The sequence below is a fragment of the Lutra lutra genome, chromosome 11 (genome assembly GCF_902655055.1).
Source record: "Lutra lutra chromosome 11, mLutLut1.2, whole genome shotgun sequence".
Classification (NCBI taxonomy): domain Eukaryota; kingdom Metazoa; phylum Chordata; class Mammalia; order Carnivora; family Mustelidae; genus Lutra; species Lutra lutra.
Window position 1 is genome coordinate 22,801,517 of NC_062288.1, and position 21,504 is coordinate 22,823,020.

At 43.5% G+C, this 21,504-nt stretch overlaps 1 protein-coding gene across 3 annotated transcripts in view; it reads right to left on the minus strand.

Annotated features, from left to right (window-relative positions):
* MAGI2 (membrane associated guanylate kinase, WW and PDZ domain containing 2) overlaps window positions 1-21,504 on the minus strand; it is a 1,365,890-nt gene that overhangs the window by 61,177 nt on the left and 1,283,209 nt on the right. For all 3 annotated transcript variants that reach the window (XM_047694173.1, XM_047694175.1, XM_047694174.1), the window contains one exon: window positions 16,811-16,949. In XM_047694173.1, coding sequence (XP_047550129.1) covers window positions 16,811-16,949 — 139 coding nt within the window. The remainder of the gene's footprint in view (window positions 1-16,810; window positions 16,950-21,504) is intronic.

A 21,504-nucleotide genomic window follows, 5' to 3' on the forward strand; every position in this document is an offset into this window, starting at 1 on the left:
TTCTGTTTCTAAGACTTGACAACTTAGATAGCTCACAGAGGTGGAATCATGAGGTAGTTGTCTTTCGTGCCTGGCTTACTCCGCTTAGCGGACTGTCCTGAAGGTTAATGCAGGGTGCAGCACGCAACAGAAAGTCTTTCTTTTTATTTATTTGAGAGAGAGACAGTGAGAGAGAGCATGAGCGAGAAGGTCAGAGGGAGAAGCAGACTCCCCATGGAGCTGGGAGCCTGATGTGGGACTCGATCCCGGGACTCCGGGATCATGACCTGAGCCGAAGGCAGTCGTCCAACCAACTGAGCCACCCAGGCGTCCCGAAAGTCTTTCTTTTTAACGATCGAATAATATTCCATCGTGTGTCTATGCCACCTTGTCTTGACCCATTTAGGTTGCCTGATGATCACCTGGGTTGCTTCTGCCTCTCGGCTATGGTGAAGAGCGCTGCCCAGAACAATGAGGTGTGAATACCTCTTTGACATCCCATTTTCAATTCTTTAGGATCTATACATGGAGAAGTGAGGTTGCTGGATCATATGGTAGCTCTCTTTTTGATTTTGTCGAGGAATCTCCATACCATTTTCCATGGTAGCTGTACGACCTACAGAATGAAGGTTCTCATTTTCTCACCTCCTTGCCAATGCTTGTTCTTTTCCTTTCTTTTCTCTTTTTATTGTGGCCATCAGACAGGTGTGAGGTGCCCTCTCGTTGTGGTTTAGATTTGCATTTCCCTGATGATGAGTGAGGCTGAACATCTTATCACATGCCTATGGGCCACTGGTACATCTTTGTGGCCTAACCGGAGCATCTGGGGCTTTCTGGGTGGAGCCTGTAGGTGTCCTACAGCTTTGGATGTAACAACACTGGGACTCAGTTTTACTGTATTTGACAACCGAGAGGCAACCAACAAATATTTACAAGTGGGGTAAGCAGTGAGATTGTTTTGTGTGTGGGTATTGCCTCATATTTCATTTGGAAAACAAGCTACTGTATTGATTGCTATATGCCCAGGGATAATAAGCTCTTGAGGGAAATAATGGGAAAGTCCAACTGAACAGATGTATTTCACTTGGAAAAGATAATCTTTCTCCCTTCTGGCATTTTGTATGAAAAAAGAGAGATATCTTGGATATAGAAGGAGATGTGAAGAATTCCTATTCCTTGCTTTCTCTGTGTTAATGAATTTTCATAATGAATGACAAAATGACCCAATTCATTTTTTGAAGGCACTACGTTAACAAGAGATAATCTTTCACCAGAAACACCTCGTGTATGAAAGCAACTCCGAGTAGTTATGCAAAAGATGATTCTATCCATACATTAGAGTTGGGATTATGAGGGACACTGTGTCACTGCTCACCTGTCACAGGGGAGCAGGGAAGTGACACAGAACCTGGGGCAGGCAATGAGGGAAATTCTGTATTCTTATTCTCCTTTCCTGGCCTTCCTCTCATTCCCAATTTCCTGTGCTCTTCCCTGGTGACCCCAACTGCCCTCTGGGTTTTACCTGCTGGAGATGTACTCATCTGCGTATTGTGAATCAACATCTGAATCCCTTACAATCGCATATGCTTCCTCCCCACTCCCAGATTAGTTCACTCACATTACTTTCATTTCTAATACCTGAAGGCATCATGTAATCGGACCCTATCCTTGTACAGGTAAGATAACTAGGCCCTGAGGAGTTAAGTAATTCTTGAAAGGTCACCTGTCTTGTTAATGGCATCTTTTCTGAATTTTCCTATTTCTTTTTCCTGACAGTGGCTCTGCCATCTTCCCCAATACTTAAGATCTTACCTTGGGATGATTTTTGGGTCCTCCCTAATTTTTATTCCCTTTACACCATCCGTTACCAAGTCTTAATGATTCTCTTCAAGATTCTTGATAGTGTCAACTCTCCTGTATTTCATTTTGATTGTTTTTCAGCACCTCATTAACCCATCTCTGCATTTCTAGGTTACTGGGATAGCCTCTTTATCTGATTTACCTCCTTATCTGATCCACCAGTAATTCACAACTCTGGCTACTCAAAGCACTGACCTGGGACACATTAAAAAAAAAAAAATTATAGCATACCTGAGCCTGCACTCCCGCCCATGGCAATCCTGCTGCACTGCCAATGGCTGCACTGGTTTTGGGAGAAGGCTCTACGGGTAATTTTTACATGTAAGTTTCCCAGGTATTTCTGATGGGTAGCTAAGATTGAAAATGCTTTGAAAACAAAACAAAACAAACTCTTTCTATAATGTTCTCTGTCGTCCCTAAAAATACTTGGCCACGTCGGTGTGCTGCTCAAGAATCTTCTGTGCCTCCTCATTGCCATTGGTTTTCAGGCACTGGCCTCTTCCAATCATTCAAAACTCTAGCACTTTTGTTCCCTCTAGTTTTCAGAAGGGATCCTATACTCTAGTCACTTGCTTCTTAACATCAAAATCATCTCCTATAGTGTCCTATTTCTGTTTCAGATTGTAGGGCCCCTTGAGTTCCCAAACCCTCTGGTTCCTCAAAGATTATCTCATAACTGGCTTCCTTCAAGGAGCCCTGACTGACTACTGTGGTCATTATTTCCTGCTCTTGTCTCAAACTCCCTTATCATTTGGGTTTTTACTGTCTTGTTTTTGTTCCAAGTGAGTATTTGTAGCTCTTTAATGAAATGGAGAGCTCCTGAAGGGGAGGGAGAAACAATGCCACATTTTTTTTTTCCTGTAGTCCCCAAAGCATCCAAACATGTTTGACACATATCATAAAATAGGTCCATTTGGTTGAACTTGATATAGACCCGGGAGGCTAGACAAAGAGCGTAGAGAGTTTTTCCAAATGGCCCCTTTTTCACAGCAGGAAGGTAGGCACATAATCCCACACAGATAGACTTAACATTAGCTTCTGTTTCACAGTGCCCCGAAGTCTCTAGGAGACTATGATACATGACGCTTCCATAACAAAGAAGCAACTCCAGAGGGTTAAACTACAATTTGTAACGGCAACACAGATTAGAACTACAGTTTGAGAGAAAACACCTCCAGAAACAATAAAACTTGGATTAACCAGAAACAATTGCCTGGAACATCAATTAGCCAGTTCCTCTATTCTGCTCTTAATGGAAAGAGATATGTTAAGAAAACAAGCAGGCAGGCAGGAGTTTATGAAAACCACAGGCACCACCACCACAGCAATGAAAACCCTATTTCTGGTTTGGGTTGAGATGACCAGTGGAGATTTGGGACACCGTCTAAAGCCCTCTGCAACTATCTACAAAAGCTCACGTCGAAATTTGCTGTCAGAATAATAACTTCGTGATAGTGCAAGACTCTTAGTCATTCATTCACTTACTTGTTCACTCTGTAAAGCACCGTATTAACGCGGGGTGATAACCAGTATTTGAATTCTATAAAGGGGAGGAAGAATGGGGATACTGATGATTCTGTTGTCAATATAAAGGGCTATGGGATTTCAGAGGACTGGGAAGTTACTTCTGACTTGTGAACTTGGGGAAGGATTCATGGAAGGGGCAGCCTTTGACCTGGTTCTTAAAGGAGGACATGATTTTGGGAAAAGGATTTCTCAAGCCAACCATGTTGGGCATGTGCCCAACCATGAAGGTGGGAATATAGGACAGTGTAGCTGGAGCACAGAGATGAAACAAGCTATTGTGGGAGATAAGAGATAAGACTGATTTGGGTAGGGCCAAATCAGGGATGGCTCTGGGGACCGATTTAAGGGTGTGTGTGTGTGTGTTTGTGTGTGTGTGTGTGTGTAAAAGGTCTTTGAGTGGGGCAGTCCTTAAGGATAATCAATTGCTCTGGCATCGATGAGCTGGGAAGATTGGCCATAGCAGTACAGAAAACAGGTAAATGGCTATTTAATCCTGTGGAATAGGCCTGAACTGGAGTAGAATGACAATAGGAATGGTGGAGAGGGCCCCGTGAGAAATGAGAGACATCAAATCACTCCCACTTGGGAACCGTAGATAGATAGATTGATGACAGATAGATGACAGATACATAGATGACAGATAGACAGATAGATGACAGACAGATGAGTGGGAAGGCAGTTGAGATGGTTTTGAGCTGGATGACAAAGAGGATTGATGGTCCCTTAATTAATAAGGGATTCCAGAGGAGGAGTATTTTCAGGAGGAAAGATCATAAATACAAATTTGAATACACAAATGTTGGGTATCCGGCTAGAAATGTCTAACAGGCAGTGGGACGTCTCAGGGTGGGGTTGCGGAATGAAGCCAGACATGATGAAAGAGAAATGAGTCACCTGCACAGTAGAGACAGGAGGAACCATGGGGGTGAGTGAGACCCCGAGGGAAAAGTTGGGGAGGGGTGTTACTAGACGGGAAGGGAGTGGAAGGACATCATGGAGGGCCAGTCAAGGCAGTAAGAGAAAAATTCAGCTACTATACTGATCAGCAGTGTTAACTATGATAGGGAGGCCCAAGAGGAAGAAGGACTGAATCAGTCCCTGGGCTTCGTTAGCATGGCGGGACCAGTGATCATGGAGGGGATACTTTCGCTGGAGTCTTAAGGACGGAATCCAGATTTCAAAGGGTAAATATGTCCCCAGAAAGGGAAATTAATCAGAGCATGCTTGTTTTCAAAATACTTTGTACATCAATGCAGGAATATAACACATTTATACATACATACATACATAATACATTTGAGAATGATTTTAACGAGTGTGATTCAAGAGTATTTTTCTATAAACAATGAGCACCACGTTTTCCTTAAACATTCTCCACATACAGAGTTCCCTTAGGGGAGAAACAGCATCATTCGTCTTGGTACCCTGCCTATCCCTGTCCTCTGAAACAAACAAACAAACAAACAAAACAGAAAAACTGGGTCTTTATCTCACGACCGGATCTAAGTAGGAGCTGAAGTTTTCTGCCATCTCAGTAGCGGATTCCTAGCGTGGCCCAGAATGTGGGGAACCATGTGGGGAATAGTGTGGGGAACCGGATGGGGGCCCTGTGGTGAGGTCCACGGGGAGTAGTGCATGAAGGCCACTTCCCACCCACAACCCTCGTGAGAAAGCTACCATCTGAATGCTATGCACCCAGCATTGTGCTCAATCAGGAAGCAGAGTGGGCTCTAGTCCTTGACCGTCCTTCTTCCCACTCTTTTCCTAACCCTGCCCTCAGCCCATTTTGGGGCATAGCAACAGCTTTTTGTTACTTCCGTCGAAGGAATGCTTGGATTGTCTCCAGAATCTATTCCCAGTGTGCTATTCCCAACCTCACTCCCCCAAGTCTGGTCCTTTCTTCATTTGCCTCCACCTTTACAGTAACATTTTAACTGCCTCCAGTTTTTTATAAAATCCACATAAACAGTATTGGAGACTATTTCCAAATGTGGGTATTTTCACCATTCCACTCAAACAAATTTTCAGCAACATCTGATTATATAAAATCTGAATTCCTTTGCTTGGCATACGAGGCTGTTTCTAACTGAACCCTCCTTCGTGTTCTTTCCCTTACTGCCGCCCGTCTCTCGGTTCGCCTGTGCGATGGCTCTTCTCAACACACTCCCTGGCTTTGGTCGAATTGTTTCCTCTGCCTGAAACGGCCTTACTTCTTGCCCACGCTGGTGAAACCATGCTTGTCGCTCAAGGCCTAGCTATAATGTCACCTCTGGGGTAGAGCAGAACCTTCCACAACTCTGCTAAGCAGGATTAGGATATTGTCTCCTTTGGGTTCTTATCATTTCTTGGCTGTTTGCTCCACTGCCTGGTTTTCTCCCTGTCACACCTACTTGCTTACGAATGCAAAGGCAGAGACTCTCTGATCATCTTTATATCCCAGCACTGAGTCAGGTGCCTGACAGATGTTGGTGGGACTGGACAGAAACCACCGAGCCCCCTTGTGTTTCTGTTTTTGGCTGGGGCTGGGGAATCGGTTGATTCCGGTCCCCTCACCTTCATGGATTTCAGATAGCTGACATAAATTAAATGGCAAGCATATAGCTGTCTTTTGTCAGAAACACAGGTCTATACCTTTTTATACCACAGTCAACGGACTGGATTTCCTTAATAATTATTCCGTGGCTTTATGTCTTTTCCAATAAATTGGAGCTTTTTCCTTTTTGCTCTGATTCAGGCCTCCCCCGATCAATAACATCCTTGAGAGACAGATACTTTAGAGAAATGATACATTTAAAACTTCTGTGTTTTTTTTTTTTTAGACATCCTCAAGGAATGACTGCAATAGTGTGTGCGTGTGTGTGTGTGTGTGTGTGTGTGTGTGTGTGTATAATACTTATAATGCTTATGATAATATAAAAGTATTTGGTAAGGAGTTGTTTAGCAGGCCAATCAAATAATTCACTTAGTGAGTAATATTATCTTTCATGTTAAATTTAAACGAATCCTGATGGCAATCAGCAGGGTTATAACAGTTGGAAAATATGTTTCAGGAAAAATTCAGAGAGCCAGCTTAAAAGACTTCGGGGGTGAGATGCTTGGCCATGTCTGTGGCAGCATGAATGGGGTCCCATCACACCCAAACTGAGAAACAGGCCAGTCTGGCTCCTGCTTCCATGCCTAACTGTGGGGACTGAAAAGTCAAACCGACATTTTAAAATCACAGTTCTACCTATTAAATTGTGGCCGAAGCCACCTGCCCCCTGCAGGATCTGACAGTGGAAACGTGGGCCGCTCTAGGGATGTGTTTGAGGGGTGAAAAGTCGCCTGAACCATATTTGCAAGGCTATCATCTATATTCTGCTTTATTTATGTATAGGGTATTTTTTTTTTTCCTGTAAGACTTTTTTTTAAATGTTAGGCTAAAAAACAGTCAAGTGGAGAATAATCATTTTGAAAGAGTGGTAAATATTGTTCAGATACAAAGTTATGCCTACTTTTTAAAAAAATGTCACAAGTGGTGTTTCTTTTCCCTCTTTAAATTTGGTGTGTCACTGAGCATGGGGAGAGGAAAGGAAGCAGCTCTGGTCCCGAATGGCTAGCTGCCACAGGGCAGCCCAGGGAGATACCGTGATGCCAGGAGGAGTTCAGAGATCTCAGGACTCGGATGTTTGGCAACTGTGGCTCTCTTTCCGTCAGGGGCCAAAGGGGTGCCCTGGGTTGGAGCTGTTGGAACTTGGGCCAAGAGGAAATCAATGTAACTATCTGTACCAAAGCCTGGGGAGGATTTTTGGAAGTGTGTGAAGCAAAACTTGGCTGGTGCTGCCTCTGCTGGGCCCTCCCTATCTTTCCTTCCTGCTGGGGCCATTTTAGGCTGGAATTTGGTGCATTCCAAGTGCTCATGAACCCACAAATCCTATCCTTATCACTTGTGAGGTCTCAGCTAGGTATTTTCCAGAGCTCTAGCAGTAATTAGACAAGCTACTATGAAAGAAAAAGCATTATACATCAGTTACAAACAATGCAAAACCAAAGCTCATTAGAGAAAGATAATATTCATGCAGATTTTACAAACCGTGTCTTTAGGGTGGCCCAATAAGTAGAAATATGGGGACCCATGCTTGTCACTTTTCATGCACATGGAGAGACTGGAAGGTACCATTCCTAAAGGAAGGGGAGGAACAGCCTAGGACCAATCATTAGAATTAACAGAACCAGTGACAAAGATATATTATTACGGTTAGAGTCAAGATCGCTTAGTATGTTTAGAGCAGCTGAATACAAATTATCTAGGCAGTAAGAATAAAGACTTTAAGTAGAGCTACCCCTGTCGAGCATGCAGCAAGTGAAATTAGTGATAGACTAAGCTACATGTGTATTCCAAAAGTAGATTTTTCTCAAAATACTGAGGGCATCCTGAGGCGCTTTTGGGAGACACAGATGTTAACAAAAATTTGAAATGGCCGTATCAGAGTTTTTGCAGAATTTTCCCATAACGATGGGATGTTTTCATGCGATTGGTTGTCATTTGAGAATCAGTCACAGTAATCATTTCCACATTTTGAAACATCAAAAAAAGAAAGACATGGCATGCCCACGTTCATGTCTCTGTTTTCGCCAATAATCTCGTACGTTCTCCTAGGTCCCCTCACCTCTGACAATCTACTTCTTTAGATTCAAGGCTCACAGTTGACTTGCTGAGTGTAGTTGTTTTCTGGGAAAGAAACAAAGCAGGAGGAAGAAGTGTGGCGATGCCCTGAGTGTTCGACTCGGGGCTATACTCACCTGTCCGAGGGCCGAGGGCCGTGGGCCGTGCCCTGAAACCAGCCTCTCAGCGGCTGCCTCATTTTGTGTCTCTCTCAGCTCTTGGGCTACAGTTCTTTATCTACACGTAGGCAGGTACTAGAAAGTCAGGAGTGCCCAAATCAATAATCTCCAAGAGACAGACCCCAGGAGATGCAGCAAGGACCACCCCCCGCCCCCCACCTCGCCCACTGCTGTGTTTCTCTCAGCTCCGCACAGCAGGAGGCATGGGCAGACCAACATGAGGTTAATGGGCTCAGAACAACTTAATCCACGCAGCTTATGTGTTCTGGAGCCTGACGCACTCCTTGCTGGCATATACTGATGATACGCCCAGTCTAAATGCCTAACTTGCTCCCCACGGGGAGCTGGCTTCGGGAAGCAGAATGGGACCGCACTCCACAGAGGTTTCCCTGCTCTGTCCCCTGGAGTGTGTTTCGAGGCATGGTGTGTGTCTCAGAGAAGGGAGACAAAGGTTGAGCACGAACACCTCAAGGTTAAATGGAAAGCAGACCCTCTCTGTGGTAAGAAAACTGAAGCTTAACTACGGGCGTGAGCAATGGAAATTACATTTCAGGCCTTATTAATTGAGTTTACCATTTAGCCCTGCCAAGACGCCAGTAATTGTGTGCAAAAAGAATCAAGCTGGTTTTGTGTCACACCGAGAAGGCTCTCTTCAGGTTTTAAACGTGACCTTTACTGGGCTTGAAAGATACATGTGCTAGGAAACCTCACGGACAGATGTTCAAAGAAAAGAACCCGGAACACGGTGGGAATGAATTGCCACGGAGACTGGGGTAGAAACTGCAGTGGAAAAGGAAAAATGGAGAGTCGCATGCTGGCCTACTAAGCGCACTGACGTGTGGATGTGTGGATGTGTGTGTGTGTGTGTGTGTGTGTTCAGTCCTAACACCCGGTGGCCTGCTGAGGCCAGAGTTACTACATGCGAGACAGCGCACATCTTTGTACACAAGTATAAAAGCAAGTCATCCTGTGAGCAAATGTCTGAGCCACGGACAGTTAACAGCAATTTAGTGAGGACTAAGTGTGCATTTTTTATTCTGTTAAAAAAGCCAAAAACAAACAAACAAACGAAACGGAACTCAAAGAGCACATTGAAAAATGTGTGTGATTCTCAATTAGAGATTTTGCTGTAGTTAGACACATAATTCAAGAGCGGACCAAGGCATTATATTGTCTCATCTTTGGTCCTGATGGAGGGAATTCGGTTAAAAGGAAATGTTGGGAGGCCTTTTTCAGAACAGGTCTGCTCAGTCTGAGCAAGGCTGTAGGCACTTTCTCCACTAACAAAAATCGGCCTTCGTGGACTCACTCTTTCTTCCACTAGGCTCTGCCACAAAAGGATCTTTTAAAAAAAGAAAGCTTGATTTACGTGGAGACTCTATGGCTATTGGTTATGGCAGTTGGCTGGGCCTACCCAAGAATGTGTCGTAAGGTACTAGATACCACTTGAAGTACCTGGAGAGCAGGGTTTTGTTGGCAAAGTCCTTTACAGGAATTAAAATCCTTCTGTATCAGCTCTTCTTTGAGACAAGAGAAAAGTCAGACAGTGGGTGGAAAATAATTTTGGCATTTAGCACCCACTTCACAATGGGTGCAAGTGATGGGTTTGAAACTTGAGCCTAACTGTACCTCTCCAGGATGGCTTCCTGGAGGCACTGGGATATTTACGGTTTCCGACATGCACGTGGTCAATAACTTGAGTATTTGGGAATTGAGGGAGGTCAGACCTCAAAGGCTAAATCGGTTCTTCTTGGTAGATTTCTTGGTTATTGTGTGTTCTAACATATTTTATATTTATTTATTTATTTTTAAAGATTTTATCTATTTATTTGACAGACAGAGATCACAAACAGGCAGACAGGCAGGCAGAGAGAAAGGGGCGGGGGGAAGCTCAATCCCATGACCCTGAGATCATGACCTGAGCTGAAGGCAGAGGCTTAACCCACTGAGCCAACCAGGCTCCCCTCTAATATATTTTTATCAGAGGCTTGAATGCCTAACAAAGTGAGGACTTGGGGAAGGGGAACCTACAATATATCCGTAAAGAGAAAACATGTTGGAAATCACACGAGGGTATCCAATAAACAAAACTAAACAAAACCAAACCCAATATTCATTACAGTCCATGGTTCCCAATAAAACAATGTGAAGAAATGAGTTTTCACCCTTGTCCTAAAAATACTCAAAATAATAAATGAGGGTCCAGCTGAACAGTGGAGAAAGGAATGTCAGAGCTGCGTGTTCTTTAAGGAAACTTCTGCCTCTGACTCCGCGAAATGGGAACCTTATCCGGAGCGTCATAGACCACCTCCTGGGCTCACCCACGTGCTGTAGAGAGCAGTCTTGAGCCTTTCTAGGCAAGAAGCAGCCTGTCTTCTGCATGATGCAGCCCGGAGGTCTGCCTCACAGCCTGTCCTCTTCCTCCGGTCTGCCTCAGTAGAGGTGTACGGGAGTGATTTGTGGAACCTCTCATGGAAAAGGAAGATACACTCAACCATGAATGTCAGAAGCGGAAATTAAATTTCAGAATTTATTATTGAAGCAAGCTGCCTTTTGCCCTATTAAAAATGCAGGCGAATTAGTGCAAAGGCTATGGAACCACTTAAAGCTCCCATAAACATGGTCTCCGAGGAAGAAACGAAGGAAACGAAGACTCTCCCCTGGTCTTTTCTTGTGGGGGCACAGCAGCACCCCCACGAAGGCCTCAGGATGTGAGGTCACAGTGCTCAGAGCTCCCTGGGGCTGACAGCCACAGGAGGTGGGCAGGGATGGCTAGCAAATTTGCCAGATGAAGTTTGGGTTTACTAACTTAGAATTTAGAATAATTCAGACAAGGTCTAAACAGAAAGTCACCTACATTCAGTGAGTCCTTTCTTCAGAAAATGTCTGAAGTGTGGGTATAAATATTACAAAGGAAATGCTTAACCAACTGAAGCAGCCAAGGCTTGTTGAGGATCCTTAATTCTAGAAGCGCTTATTAAATTCCACAAGTAATTAATAAAACCCACTTCAAGTTTTTCACTAGAGCTGGTCCTTGAAGACCTTTCCATCTGTCACCAGTCTGTTGGAAACCATGTCTCCTTCCTAGACTTCAGCTCCCTCAGAGCTGGGACTATAGCTTGGACGGTAGAGACTTGCCCATTGTAGGTGCCCAGAAAAATCCTCTTTGAGTTAAGGGAGTAGTAATGACATGAATTAATGATATCAGTTACAGGACTGTCTCATGTGGACTAGTTAGTAGGGGCATAATGCCTGCAGTTTATGCTCGTGTGATCCAAGGGAAGAGAGCCTTTGCTGAACTAATAACTATAAGCAAGAATATAAGAATATGCTTGGAATGTTAACTTGTCACTGTATATTCCTTTTTATTTTAAAGTTTTTACTTTAATCTCCCTGGGGGCTCAGCACCTGTTTCCCCCATCCCCCGCCCCGCCTCCCTTCTGGTGGCCATCGCTTTGTTCTCTAGAGCTAAGAGTCTGTTTCTTGGTTTCTCTCTCTCATTTTCCTTTGCTTGTTTATGTCTTAAATCCCACTTATGAGTGAAGTCATATGGTGTGTGTCTTTCTCTGACTGATTTATTTCACTTAGCATAATAGACTCCAGCTCCATCCATGTCCTTACAACTGCTCAAGTACATTCCTGAAGAAGAATAAATAAATAAACGTTGCCTCTTGCCATATAAATAGAGACCAGTTCTGCTTAATCTGGTGCTCTGATAGGTTGAGTGTAAGTCATGTGTATTTCTGATGAAAGGCAGTCTTTAACTAAACAACTGTTTGCCTCATTCATTTCTTTAGCTCTAGTTCCTGACTCATACCTTTCCTCTCCGTACTTAATGCAGTTTTATTATACTTCTAAAATGAAAACAGTCCCATTTAACCAAAGATCTGTGATCCAGTCAAAACCCAATAAAGACACTAACTCTGAAAATAGAAGGGTAGGTAGAAATCAAATTCACAGACTGGCTCTTTCTTTCCTTTGGTGTGGGCATTTGGTGTTCATTGTCACAGGGACACCTAGATTAAGAGAATTCTGCCTCCTCCTTGTAACCCTGCGTGGCCTCCTAAGACTACTGAGTCTCCATTTGCTAGTGGACTCCCTTCACCACTGTAGTCGGAAAGACTGGTTCTGTTGCCTTTTAAGGGAATAAACAGGCTAGACCACTAAGACTAGCAAGCGTATTTTGTTTTTGCTTTATTTTGATTTGAACTGAATGGCGAATATCACCAGGGGAAAGGCCCAAGTTGGTCTGAACTGCTTGATTTTGACTTCACCCCTGGCTCTGCGGCTTGGTGTCTAAATCAAGGGAGTGCTCACCTCCGTTCTTTGAATGCTAATGAAGGACACCTGTGTTTCAAGGCAGGCGCTAATGTGTATAATTTATTCCTGAGCAGAATTAGAACCACGACGCATGATTTCTTCTCTCTTAACCTTCTTAGATTTAATTCAAACAGCAACAACCAGTGTTAAGGAGGGTGCTACTTTTGAGGCATCGTCTTCGGATTCATTTCTCAGAATGGTGGAGTGAAATTTCCTTATTCCTGCCAGTTGTTGAGATGTGTGTCAGGGGAGGGGGAGCTCACACTTCCTGGGGAGTTTATAATCAACAAATTCTTATCCTGAGGACTAGAGTAGAGTTGAAGTATCCATCTCCTTCAAGGACTTAGCTATAAAAGCAACGTCTTCAAAGCCCTTATCCCTTGCCGACTCCCCCTGCAGCTGCTCGACAGCCTGTGTGCAGCCCCAACTTCTGTGGCTACATTTGCTGATTTATGCCTCTGACTTGGCTGGGCTGTCGTGTGACAATTAGTCTTGCGGTAATTATGGATGGCATATTTGCAGCATATTTATTCCTTTCCTCGGCTCACTTGGATTCACACTGATTTTGTTTAGTCAACAATCTGCCAGATTACCCTTGGAATTTTTTTTTCTTTCAATTGTACCTGGGCTTATCTCCCTGTCACAGATCACCTTAGGAACTCAGCACATGAGTTTCCTACTTCTCTTGACTGAGATCTGCTTTTCTGTCCCCGTGGCCAAATGTCCAGATAAGGGTCTTGCTTCAGAGCTGTTGTGAATTCTGAATTAGGCAGGTAGCAGAGGGAGGGCTGGTGGCTATCGCTCAAAACAGGCTGTTTGTCGTCGATCTCCTACTCTTCAAAGCTCACCCTCTCAGGCTGGATTAAGTCTACATGGCTCCCTAGCAGGTTATGTCTCCTATAGATTCTGACAACTTCCTTTAATCGTCTTCTAAAGATGGATTTTTGCTACGTGTTGGATATTAAAAGGCAAACAAAGGGAAAAAAAAAACGGGATTAAACTCATAGTACATGGAAAATTCGGTGTTCCTGTGATGAGGGTACATCTGGACAAAGTGGATTATCTTCTTGGTTCTATCTACTGGTTATCTCGGGCATTTTCTTTTGCTGTTCTGGCTTCCATTACTTGGTTTTGTAACAGAGCCCCCCTTGCCAGCGTCATTAAAATGCACTCTTTTATCGTGGACAAAAAATTCGGCTTCATGATATAGTCTAACTAGTGCTGGAGGAATTAGGTTGCTCTTCAGCTGTGGGCACTCCTTTTAAGCTGGGGTCATTTGTAAACTCCATGACAGTGGCTGCTTCTTTGGCTTGCTCCCCGGGACAGGAAAGAGTTGGCGTGGCAGCTGTGAGATGGCTGTCCTGTCTTCAGAAAGATCTGCTTGCAAGGTTGGCCTCTGGGACTTCGACCAGTAAACTGTCTCCTACACTAATATACACCCTTCCCTAAAGGATAAGGGTATCTCCTGCACAACTGTGCAGACAATACAGTGTATGCTGATGACCTGCTTTTCTTCTGGGAGTCTAGAATTTTGGTATGTGCTCGTGAAGGGTGCCTGCATGAGTAGCATGGTATAAACCCTGGTGCCAGGTTCTAATGAGCTTCTCTGGGCAACAGTATCACACATTTATTACTGTGTTTTTGTTGCTGGGGAAGAGTGCTCTCTGGGTGACCCCTCATGAGAAAAACAGAGAGGGGGAGGGAGAGAGAGAATAAGGAATCTTGCACCCGGATTCCTCAAATTTTGCCTGTTTCCCCCCATATGATCGCACTGTGTATCCTTACTACAACACTCTGATAAATCTTAGCTGTGAGTACAACTCTACTCTGTGCCCCAGGAGTCTTTCTAGTAGATATCTGAATGTGGGGTGGTCTGGGGACCCCATTAGTTGCTATGAGATTCCAGAAATATCACTTGATGGCATTATCCTCAGAGATGCTGGTCTGATCCCTAACCTTCTTGGTTGCTCATGCAAAACCAGGCATCTTTCAGCTTAGATGGTAATGTTTACTTCGTGATTATTCTTTTACTTCCCTCAAGGAGATCGCTCTGTTCTATTAAATTGGATATTTTGTGACATAATCTCTAAAATTAATTTACAGTCAAAATCTGTGTCAGTCTAACTTCAACAGTAGCCGACAAACTCTAACCATTGGCAAGCATGATTTAATGTTACATTTTAGAAGAATAGATTTAGAAGAAATTCTGCAAAATGACTGGAGTTAACTGTATTGATGACTGGGCCCTCAAAACTGTGTTCAGATATTTAACAAACTCTCTGTTTGTTAAATTCAATCTTAACCAGGTATTTTCAGGTGATGTTAAGAATGAAAGGGATCATGCTGACATGATGTTGAATTTTGGTCTTGTCCAAAAACACATTTTTAGTTTTTCTTTTAAGATGCTTTAAGGCAGCCTCATATGTGGGCATCACAGTTTGAGTGATGCTGTCAGTGGGTCAACCATAATGTTCTAACTGCTCACAGTAGACGAGCTGCTGAAAAGATGTATGTACCCAACGGGGATTCTAGAACAGAACAGACAGCTCTGGGTAGTCATGTGGTTCAGATTAACTTTTCAAAGATTAACTTGTTAGGACCTAAGAGTAATACTAACTGTATGGACGTTCCATGGCTCAGATAACAGGTCTTGCTGTGGAATGAAGGATACCTTTAAAATAAGGTATTTTTAAAAACGGCTTTACCCATCCTTTTTTTTTTTTTAAGATACCATTTATTTATTTGACAGAGAGAGAGAGAGAGAGAAAGACAGCGAGAGAGGGAACACAAGCAGAGGCAGAGGAAGAGGGAGAAGCAGGGCCCCCACTGAGCAGGGAGCCCAACACGGGGCTTGATTCCAGGACCCTGAGATCATGACCTGAGCCGAAGGCAGATGCCCAAGGATGGAGCCACCCAGGGGCCCCTAAAATAAGGTATTTTTTAGAAGTGACAAACTGCCACAGGTCAGTTTCATCTTACTGGATCACTTAGTTCTCTGGGGTACAAAAAATCACTCTATTCCCAGAGTAGGATTCTTTACAAAGGGATTAGCACCAGTGCCACTTAAGAGGATCAGGCCTGTCCTTATTGCTAATATTAATATTTAAACATACATTATTAGATCCAGATATTAAGGATGGGAACCTGGGATGAAGTCTTTCCTGGGGCACAGAGCTAAGCTTACAAAAACTTCTCAGTGCTTTCCTTAGTTGAGTACTTGCCAGTGCTTTTGGGGTTTTCCAAGATCCCGAAAACAAAGTTATTGAGGGCATTTGAATTCATATATTTCAACTGAACTCAAGACTATCCCGCACCATTAGCTAAGGAAGTGTTCAATTATTTGGTAATTAGGCAAGTTTCCCATGATTAAGGTAAGCATAATTAGAGAGGGAAAAGTGTTATTTAGAGAGAGAGAGAGAGAGAGAGTGAGTGTGTGTGTGTGTGTGGTGTGTGTGGGGGGGTAGGGGATGGAGGGATGAAAGCTAGCGTCTAGATCAACAATTTGAGCTTATTATTTATTTAGGTCCCATTGCCCTAATTTGGACAGGTATTCTCAGCAGTGTTCTTCACTGATGTCTGTCTGTCTATCTGACACTCCTTGACATTAACTACAGCCCAGCTAAGGGGCTGATGCCTCTCACCTATTGACCACCCAACAGTTTCTTAGTCAACCTGTCAGTGGTGCCTTCAATGCTGCTGAGAAGTAACACCATTAAAGACTCCTGAAGGCAGAGCTAATGCACTTCCATGCCTTCTGGAAAAGCACAAAGATGCACAGTGTTAAGAGTGAATTCTTGGACCGTCCCAAAGTGTCAAGAAAATGCAACCACTGCGTGAACTGAAGTTTACATTCTCATCTTCCCACACCTGAAGATTTGCTCTTATTGTCCCCTGGCCTCAGTCACATAGCCTATGGGGCAGTGTGACACATGAGTGATTTTAGGAAACAACTGAGAAATTACTGTGGACTCAAATGAACAGAAGACTTTTCGTCAAACTGCAAAAGTTCTAATGTATAAGTGGTGGCTGGCTCTCCCTGCACACTCAGAGATGCCCTGGAAGGTCCTCTATTTGCTATTTTAAACATCACTTAACCAAGGGAGCAAAAGAAAGAGCTCACACACATATCAATCTTGTGCTTCAATGTACATATGCATATATATCTGTGTCTATATACATCTCTTGAAAGCTAAATATATTTAGGTAGACTTGGAGGACTGATATACTTGTACAAATAATCAGAGCCATTTACAGTACAAAGAAGAAAGAGAAAAAAGGCGAATCAAAACGTGAAACGTACCATACTCCGGGACCTGCCCCGTCCCACGTTTCAGCAGGAGACGGACCCTTCTTCCTCCCGACTTGATGAGTTCTATCGCTCTGGAGTGTGTCATGTCCCTTGTGCTCTCCCCGTTGATTTCGATGATTTGATCTCCTACCTGTTAATTAAGGAAACATTAACTCAGCCAAAGATGGATCTACTGACGCTGCATTTCCAACAGATCAGAAAAGCATCCTTTAGAGGACCAGTTTCCAGAGGGCATCTGAACACTTTGGTTATACCCTGTTGCTTCTTTGAAGTGGCTAATTCTTCGCTGCATCCTGAATCTGACCAACAAACTTGATTTACCTTTACACGAGTGAAAATATCAGACCACACGTTGGGGTGGTATGTTACTTATTTTTAGTCAGTGTGGCAGAAGCTTTAGTTAGACTTTTGGCATTTTTTTAAAAATTAGGGACTATGTTTGATACCACAATTCCCAATAAACCTGGTACCTTCTCTTTGAAACAAGAAGTAAATATTTTAAGACTTTTTCATTGAACACAGTACCAGCGCTGGGCTTAGTGCAGCATTTCATTCAGCATGCTGGATGGGATGATTGGTTTTTGGGCTTCTCTGAGAATTTTTATCATGCATCATTTAAATTTCCCTGGGTGCTATTGTGATTTTGCCTTCTTTGTAAACATGGCTGGTTGATATTCAAGTTTGATGATGAGTTTTCTATCACAGTCCTTTGAATTAAAAATGAGATCCTCCATTCTCCACACACGACTAATGCCCTTGCTAAATCTTTGCCATGCTCACACCTGATTGCCAGAACTGTTTGGTTAAATACCAATCCCTCTTGAATTGTTAGAAATGCCTGGGCTCCATAAGCAATTCCCATTTAGCCTTCATGAATAGATACCTCGAATAAAAGAGGTTCAACCACGAACACATCATGTAACTCCCACAGTACCATTACTGTCAGGAACTTTTGAATTAAAATATGTTTCATTTCAGTGCAAGTCACTTAAGATAAATTAGCCAGGAAAAACACAATGAGTTGCTTTGCAAAAATGCTATTTTAGTTGGGTCCCTTAAAGCAGATCTCAGCCTAAACTCTGTAATGCAGACAGAATTGCAAACAAACTCTCTAGCGCAGTGCATTATCACGATGGGGGCAGGGCAAGAACAGGAACAAAAAGTGACCATCATAACTGCGGGGTGGCACTAAAATAAGACCACTCCCTACCCCCAAAATGGTGGGGGAAGAACAAACATGTTTGTTATAGCAAGGGAGCAACATCTATCTTCCTTCTTTCTTTCCTTCCTTCCTTCCTCCCTCCCTCCCCTCCTTCCTCCCTCCCTTCCTCTCTCTCTTTCCCCCCTCCTCCCCTCCCTCCCTCCTTCCTTCCTTCTATCCTTCCTTCCTTTCTCTCCCTCCCTTCCTCCCTCCCTTCTTTTTAAAAGATTTATTTATTTATTTATTTTAGAGAGAGAGAGAGAAGAAGAAAAGAACAAGGGAGGGGCAGAGGGAGAGGAGGGAGAGAATCCCTAGCAGACTTTACACTGAACACAGAGCCTGACATGGAGCTTGATTGCTGACCCACGAGATCAGGACCTGAGCTGAAACTCAGAGCTGGATGTTCAACCGACTGAGCCACCCAGGTGTCCCTGTCTCCTTTTATAAAGAGTTTGCTAGGGATGAGGACTTCAATGTAATGAAAGCAAAGACTTCCCCTCTTCTTTGTGTACAGTGGTCTTTGAAAGTAGGGTTTTTTTGGGCAGTGGAAGAGGTTTGCCTCACTGGTATAACTTCCAAATTTCACAGAAGAATCATGAACGACAGGACTAAATTATTTGTTTTAGAGGCAATGTTTGCCACATTTTCTTCAGGTCTCCTTAATGGTCTCCTTTCCATAAGGCAATGGGCACAGCCTGAAGTCGATCACCTTACTGGAGGCCACTGCACCTCCAGTGGCAGAGAGGGGACCAATTACTGCTTTCCTAGCAGTTCCCAACCATGCCGGAAACATCATTGCACAGTATTTACTTCTTCAGTAAGTCGTAGAAGTGAAACAAAAGGTCCAATGAAGTTAGAATAGACTCTTCATGTTTAGTTAGACCCTCCTCTGAGCTTCACACTCACATATCTACTTGATTACTACACATCTTCACCTGGAGGTCCAATGGACACATCCAACTCAATACCAGCAGACTGGGATTACCATATTTCTCCCAAAGTCATTTTTCCTCTTAATGCCTCATTCTGGTTTATGATACCACCACTCACTCAAGCCAGAAACCTGAGGGTCATGCTGAGGGTCATTTCCTGAATGTGTCAACATCTGTTTTTGCCTTCATTTGTATTCCATTGCTAACTAGCGCAAATCAGGCCCTTACCTGGTTTTCCAATATTCTCCTGTCACCCTCCCATCAATATCTTCCTCTGTCACTAGAGTCATTGTTATTGTTGTTGTTCTTCTTTTTTTTTTTTTTTAAAGATTTTATTTATTTGACAGAGAGCACAAGCAGGCAGAGTGGCAGGGAGAGGGAGAGAGAGAAGCAGGCTCTCTGCTGAGCAAGGAGCCTGCTGCAGGGCTGGATCCCAGGACCCTGGAATCATGACCTGAGTCGAAGGCAGCTGCTTAACCAAATGAGCCACCCAGGCGCCCCACTAGAGTCATTCTTCTAAGAGACATCTCCCCAAATGCTTCATGCCTATTGAGCCTCCAGCATTTTCCACATGCTACTGTTCTCTTTGCCTTCTCCTCCCTCTAAGCATGGTGATCTCCTGGTCTTCCTCAAGGCCAGCCTAGGCATCTTCTTCTCTGGCATTCCTTCCTAGACCCTGTCTTCTTCTCAAGCAGACGTTTCCAATCCCTGTATTCATTTGTCACTGCACCTTACTCCAGTATTTATCACACTTTGCTACAGTTATACTTTTCCGTCTTTCCTCCTAGACTTGTAGCTTGTTCACTCATCAAATGATTTCTGAGCACTTATCATGTGCTAGATAGTCTACTAGGGAGATAAGATAAAGACAGAAACAAATGGTATAGTTTCTATCTACAACAAATTCTCAGTCTAACTGGAGATAAGGTGGGTAAATAAGATTATTTTTCAATATATCTTTGCTATGACTGAGACATTCACAAAGTGCTAAGGGAATACAAAGAGGGTCATCTAACTCAGAATGGGTGAACTAGTAGTTAGGGAGAGCTTTCTGGAAGTGGTGACATCACAACTGAGTTTTGAAGTTATCAGTAAGAATTCCCTGGGTGAAGGAGGAAGAAAAGCATTCTAGGTAGAGAAAGCAGCATGTGCAAAGACCCTGAGACTTGAGAGCATGGTATATTTGGGGAACTGTCAGGCAGTTTATTCTGCTATTCGGGAGTTCAAGCTTTATTTATTTTTATTTTTTTTAATTTTTAATTTTTTAAAAAAATTATTCACTTGAGAGAAAGAATGAACAGTTAGGGAGGCAGAGGGAGAAGCAGGTTCCCTGCTGAGCAAGAAGCCCGATGCAGGGCTTGGATCCCAAGACCCTGGGATCATGACCTGAGTCAAAGACAGACCCTTAACTAACCGAGCCACCCAGGTGCCCCTATTTTTTTTTTTTTAATATCTTATTTCCTTATTTATTTGAGCAGAGGGGAGGAGCAGAGGCAGAGGGAGAGATCTTCAGATTCCATGCTGAGTGCAGAGCCTGACGTGGGGCTCGATCCCAGGACCTTAAGATCCTGACCTGATCTGGATACTCAACTAACTGAGCCACCCAGGTAGCCCATGGGACTTGGCGGGGGGGTTCTTTTTAATGATATATCTTATATGGTACACATGGTACATATTTGTGAATGAATGAAGCATTTATACATGGCTTATCTTGAGAATCATGGGAAAAGGGTTATAAACACTCTTGACCCCCAAATCAACCCTTGCTAATAACCATTGCCTGAGGAAACTTCTATCTTGAGACTGACACTGTAATAGAGTCATGTGGAGGGCAAAGAAATCTCATGGTGTTACAGAAGTGGTCACATGTCATCTGCATTCTGGTCACATACTTGAGTATAGCAAGACTTAGAAATTTGATGTTTTTCATTCTCTTGTGCATTTCTTATGTTCCCTTTCTCCTATTAAGAGTTCATGAGAACTGAGGGAAGAGACATTAGCATGGGAGAGAGAGGTGGCAGATTGGAAGACTACAGGACTGGTTGAGAAACAGAGGGGTTCAAGGGCTGTATGGGGGCCACACTGACATCTCCTATGCAGGAGTTTCAGGGTTGGGGCTCTGGGAAGGGTCAGAGCTGTTATTTTTACTGAGCACCCAGAAGCATGGCCTGACCTCTTGGCGTGGCAGATTTCCATATTTTTAGCTTTTGATATAGTGTCTCCTCAGAGGGAGAAGAGAACATGTTTGATGCTGGTTGGAGAAAGGATCCTTAGCCTTCATCTAAGACTTCCAGTCCCTTCCAAAGTCCCCTCCCCATGACAGGACATGGGAGGATGGAGTCTGCTGATTTCCTGCCTCATTGGAAGCAATGGAAGTTGGGTATAGTCCTACATCTTACCAAATTCAGAGAAAAAGAAAAATTGGTGTGGGTGGATGCCAGTCAGGTAATAAGACGGAAATGCTGTCCCTGTCACAGACTCTGAATCTTACAAAGTGTGCTGAGCAGGTTATAAAAGTGGGCCAACTCATTTGCACCTAGTATCATTGATAA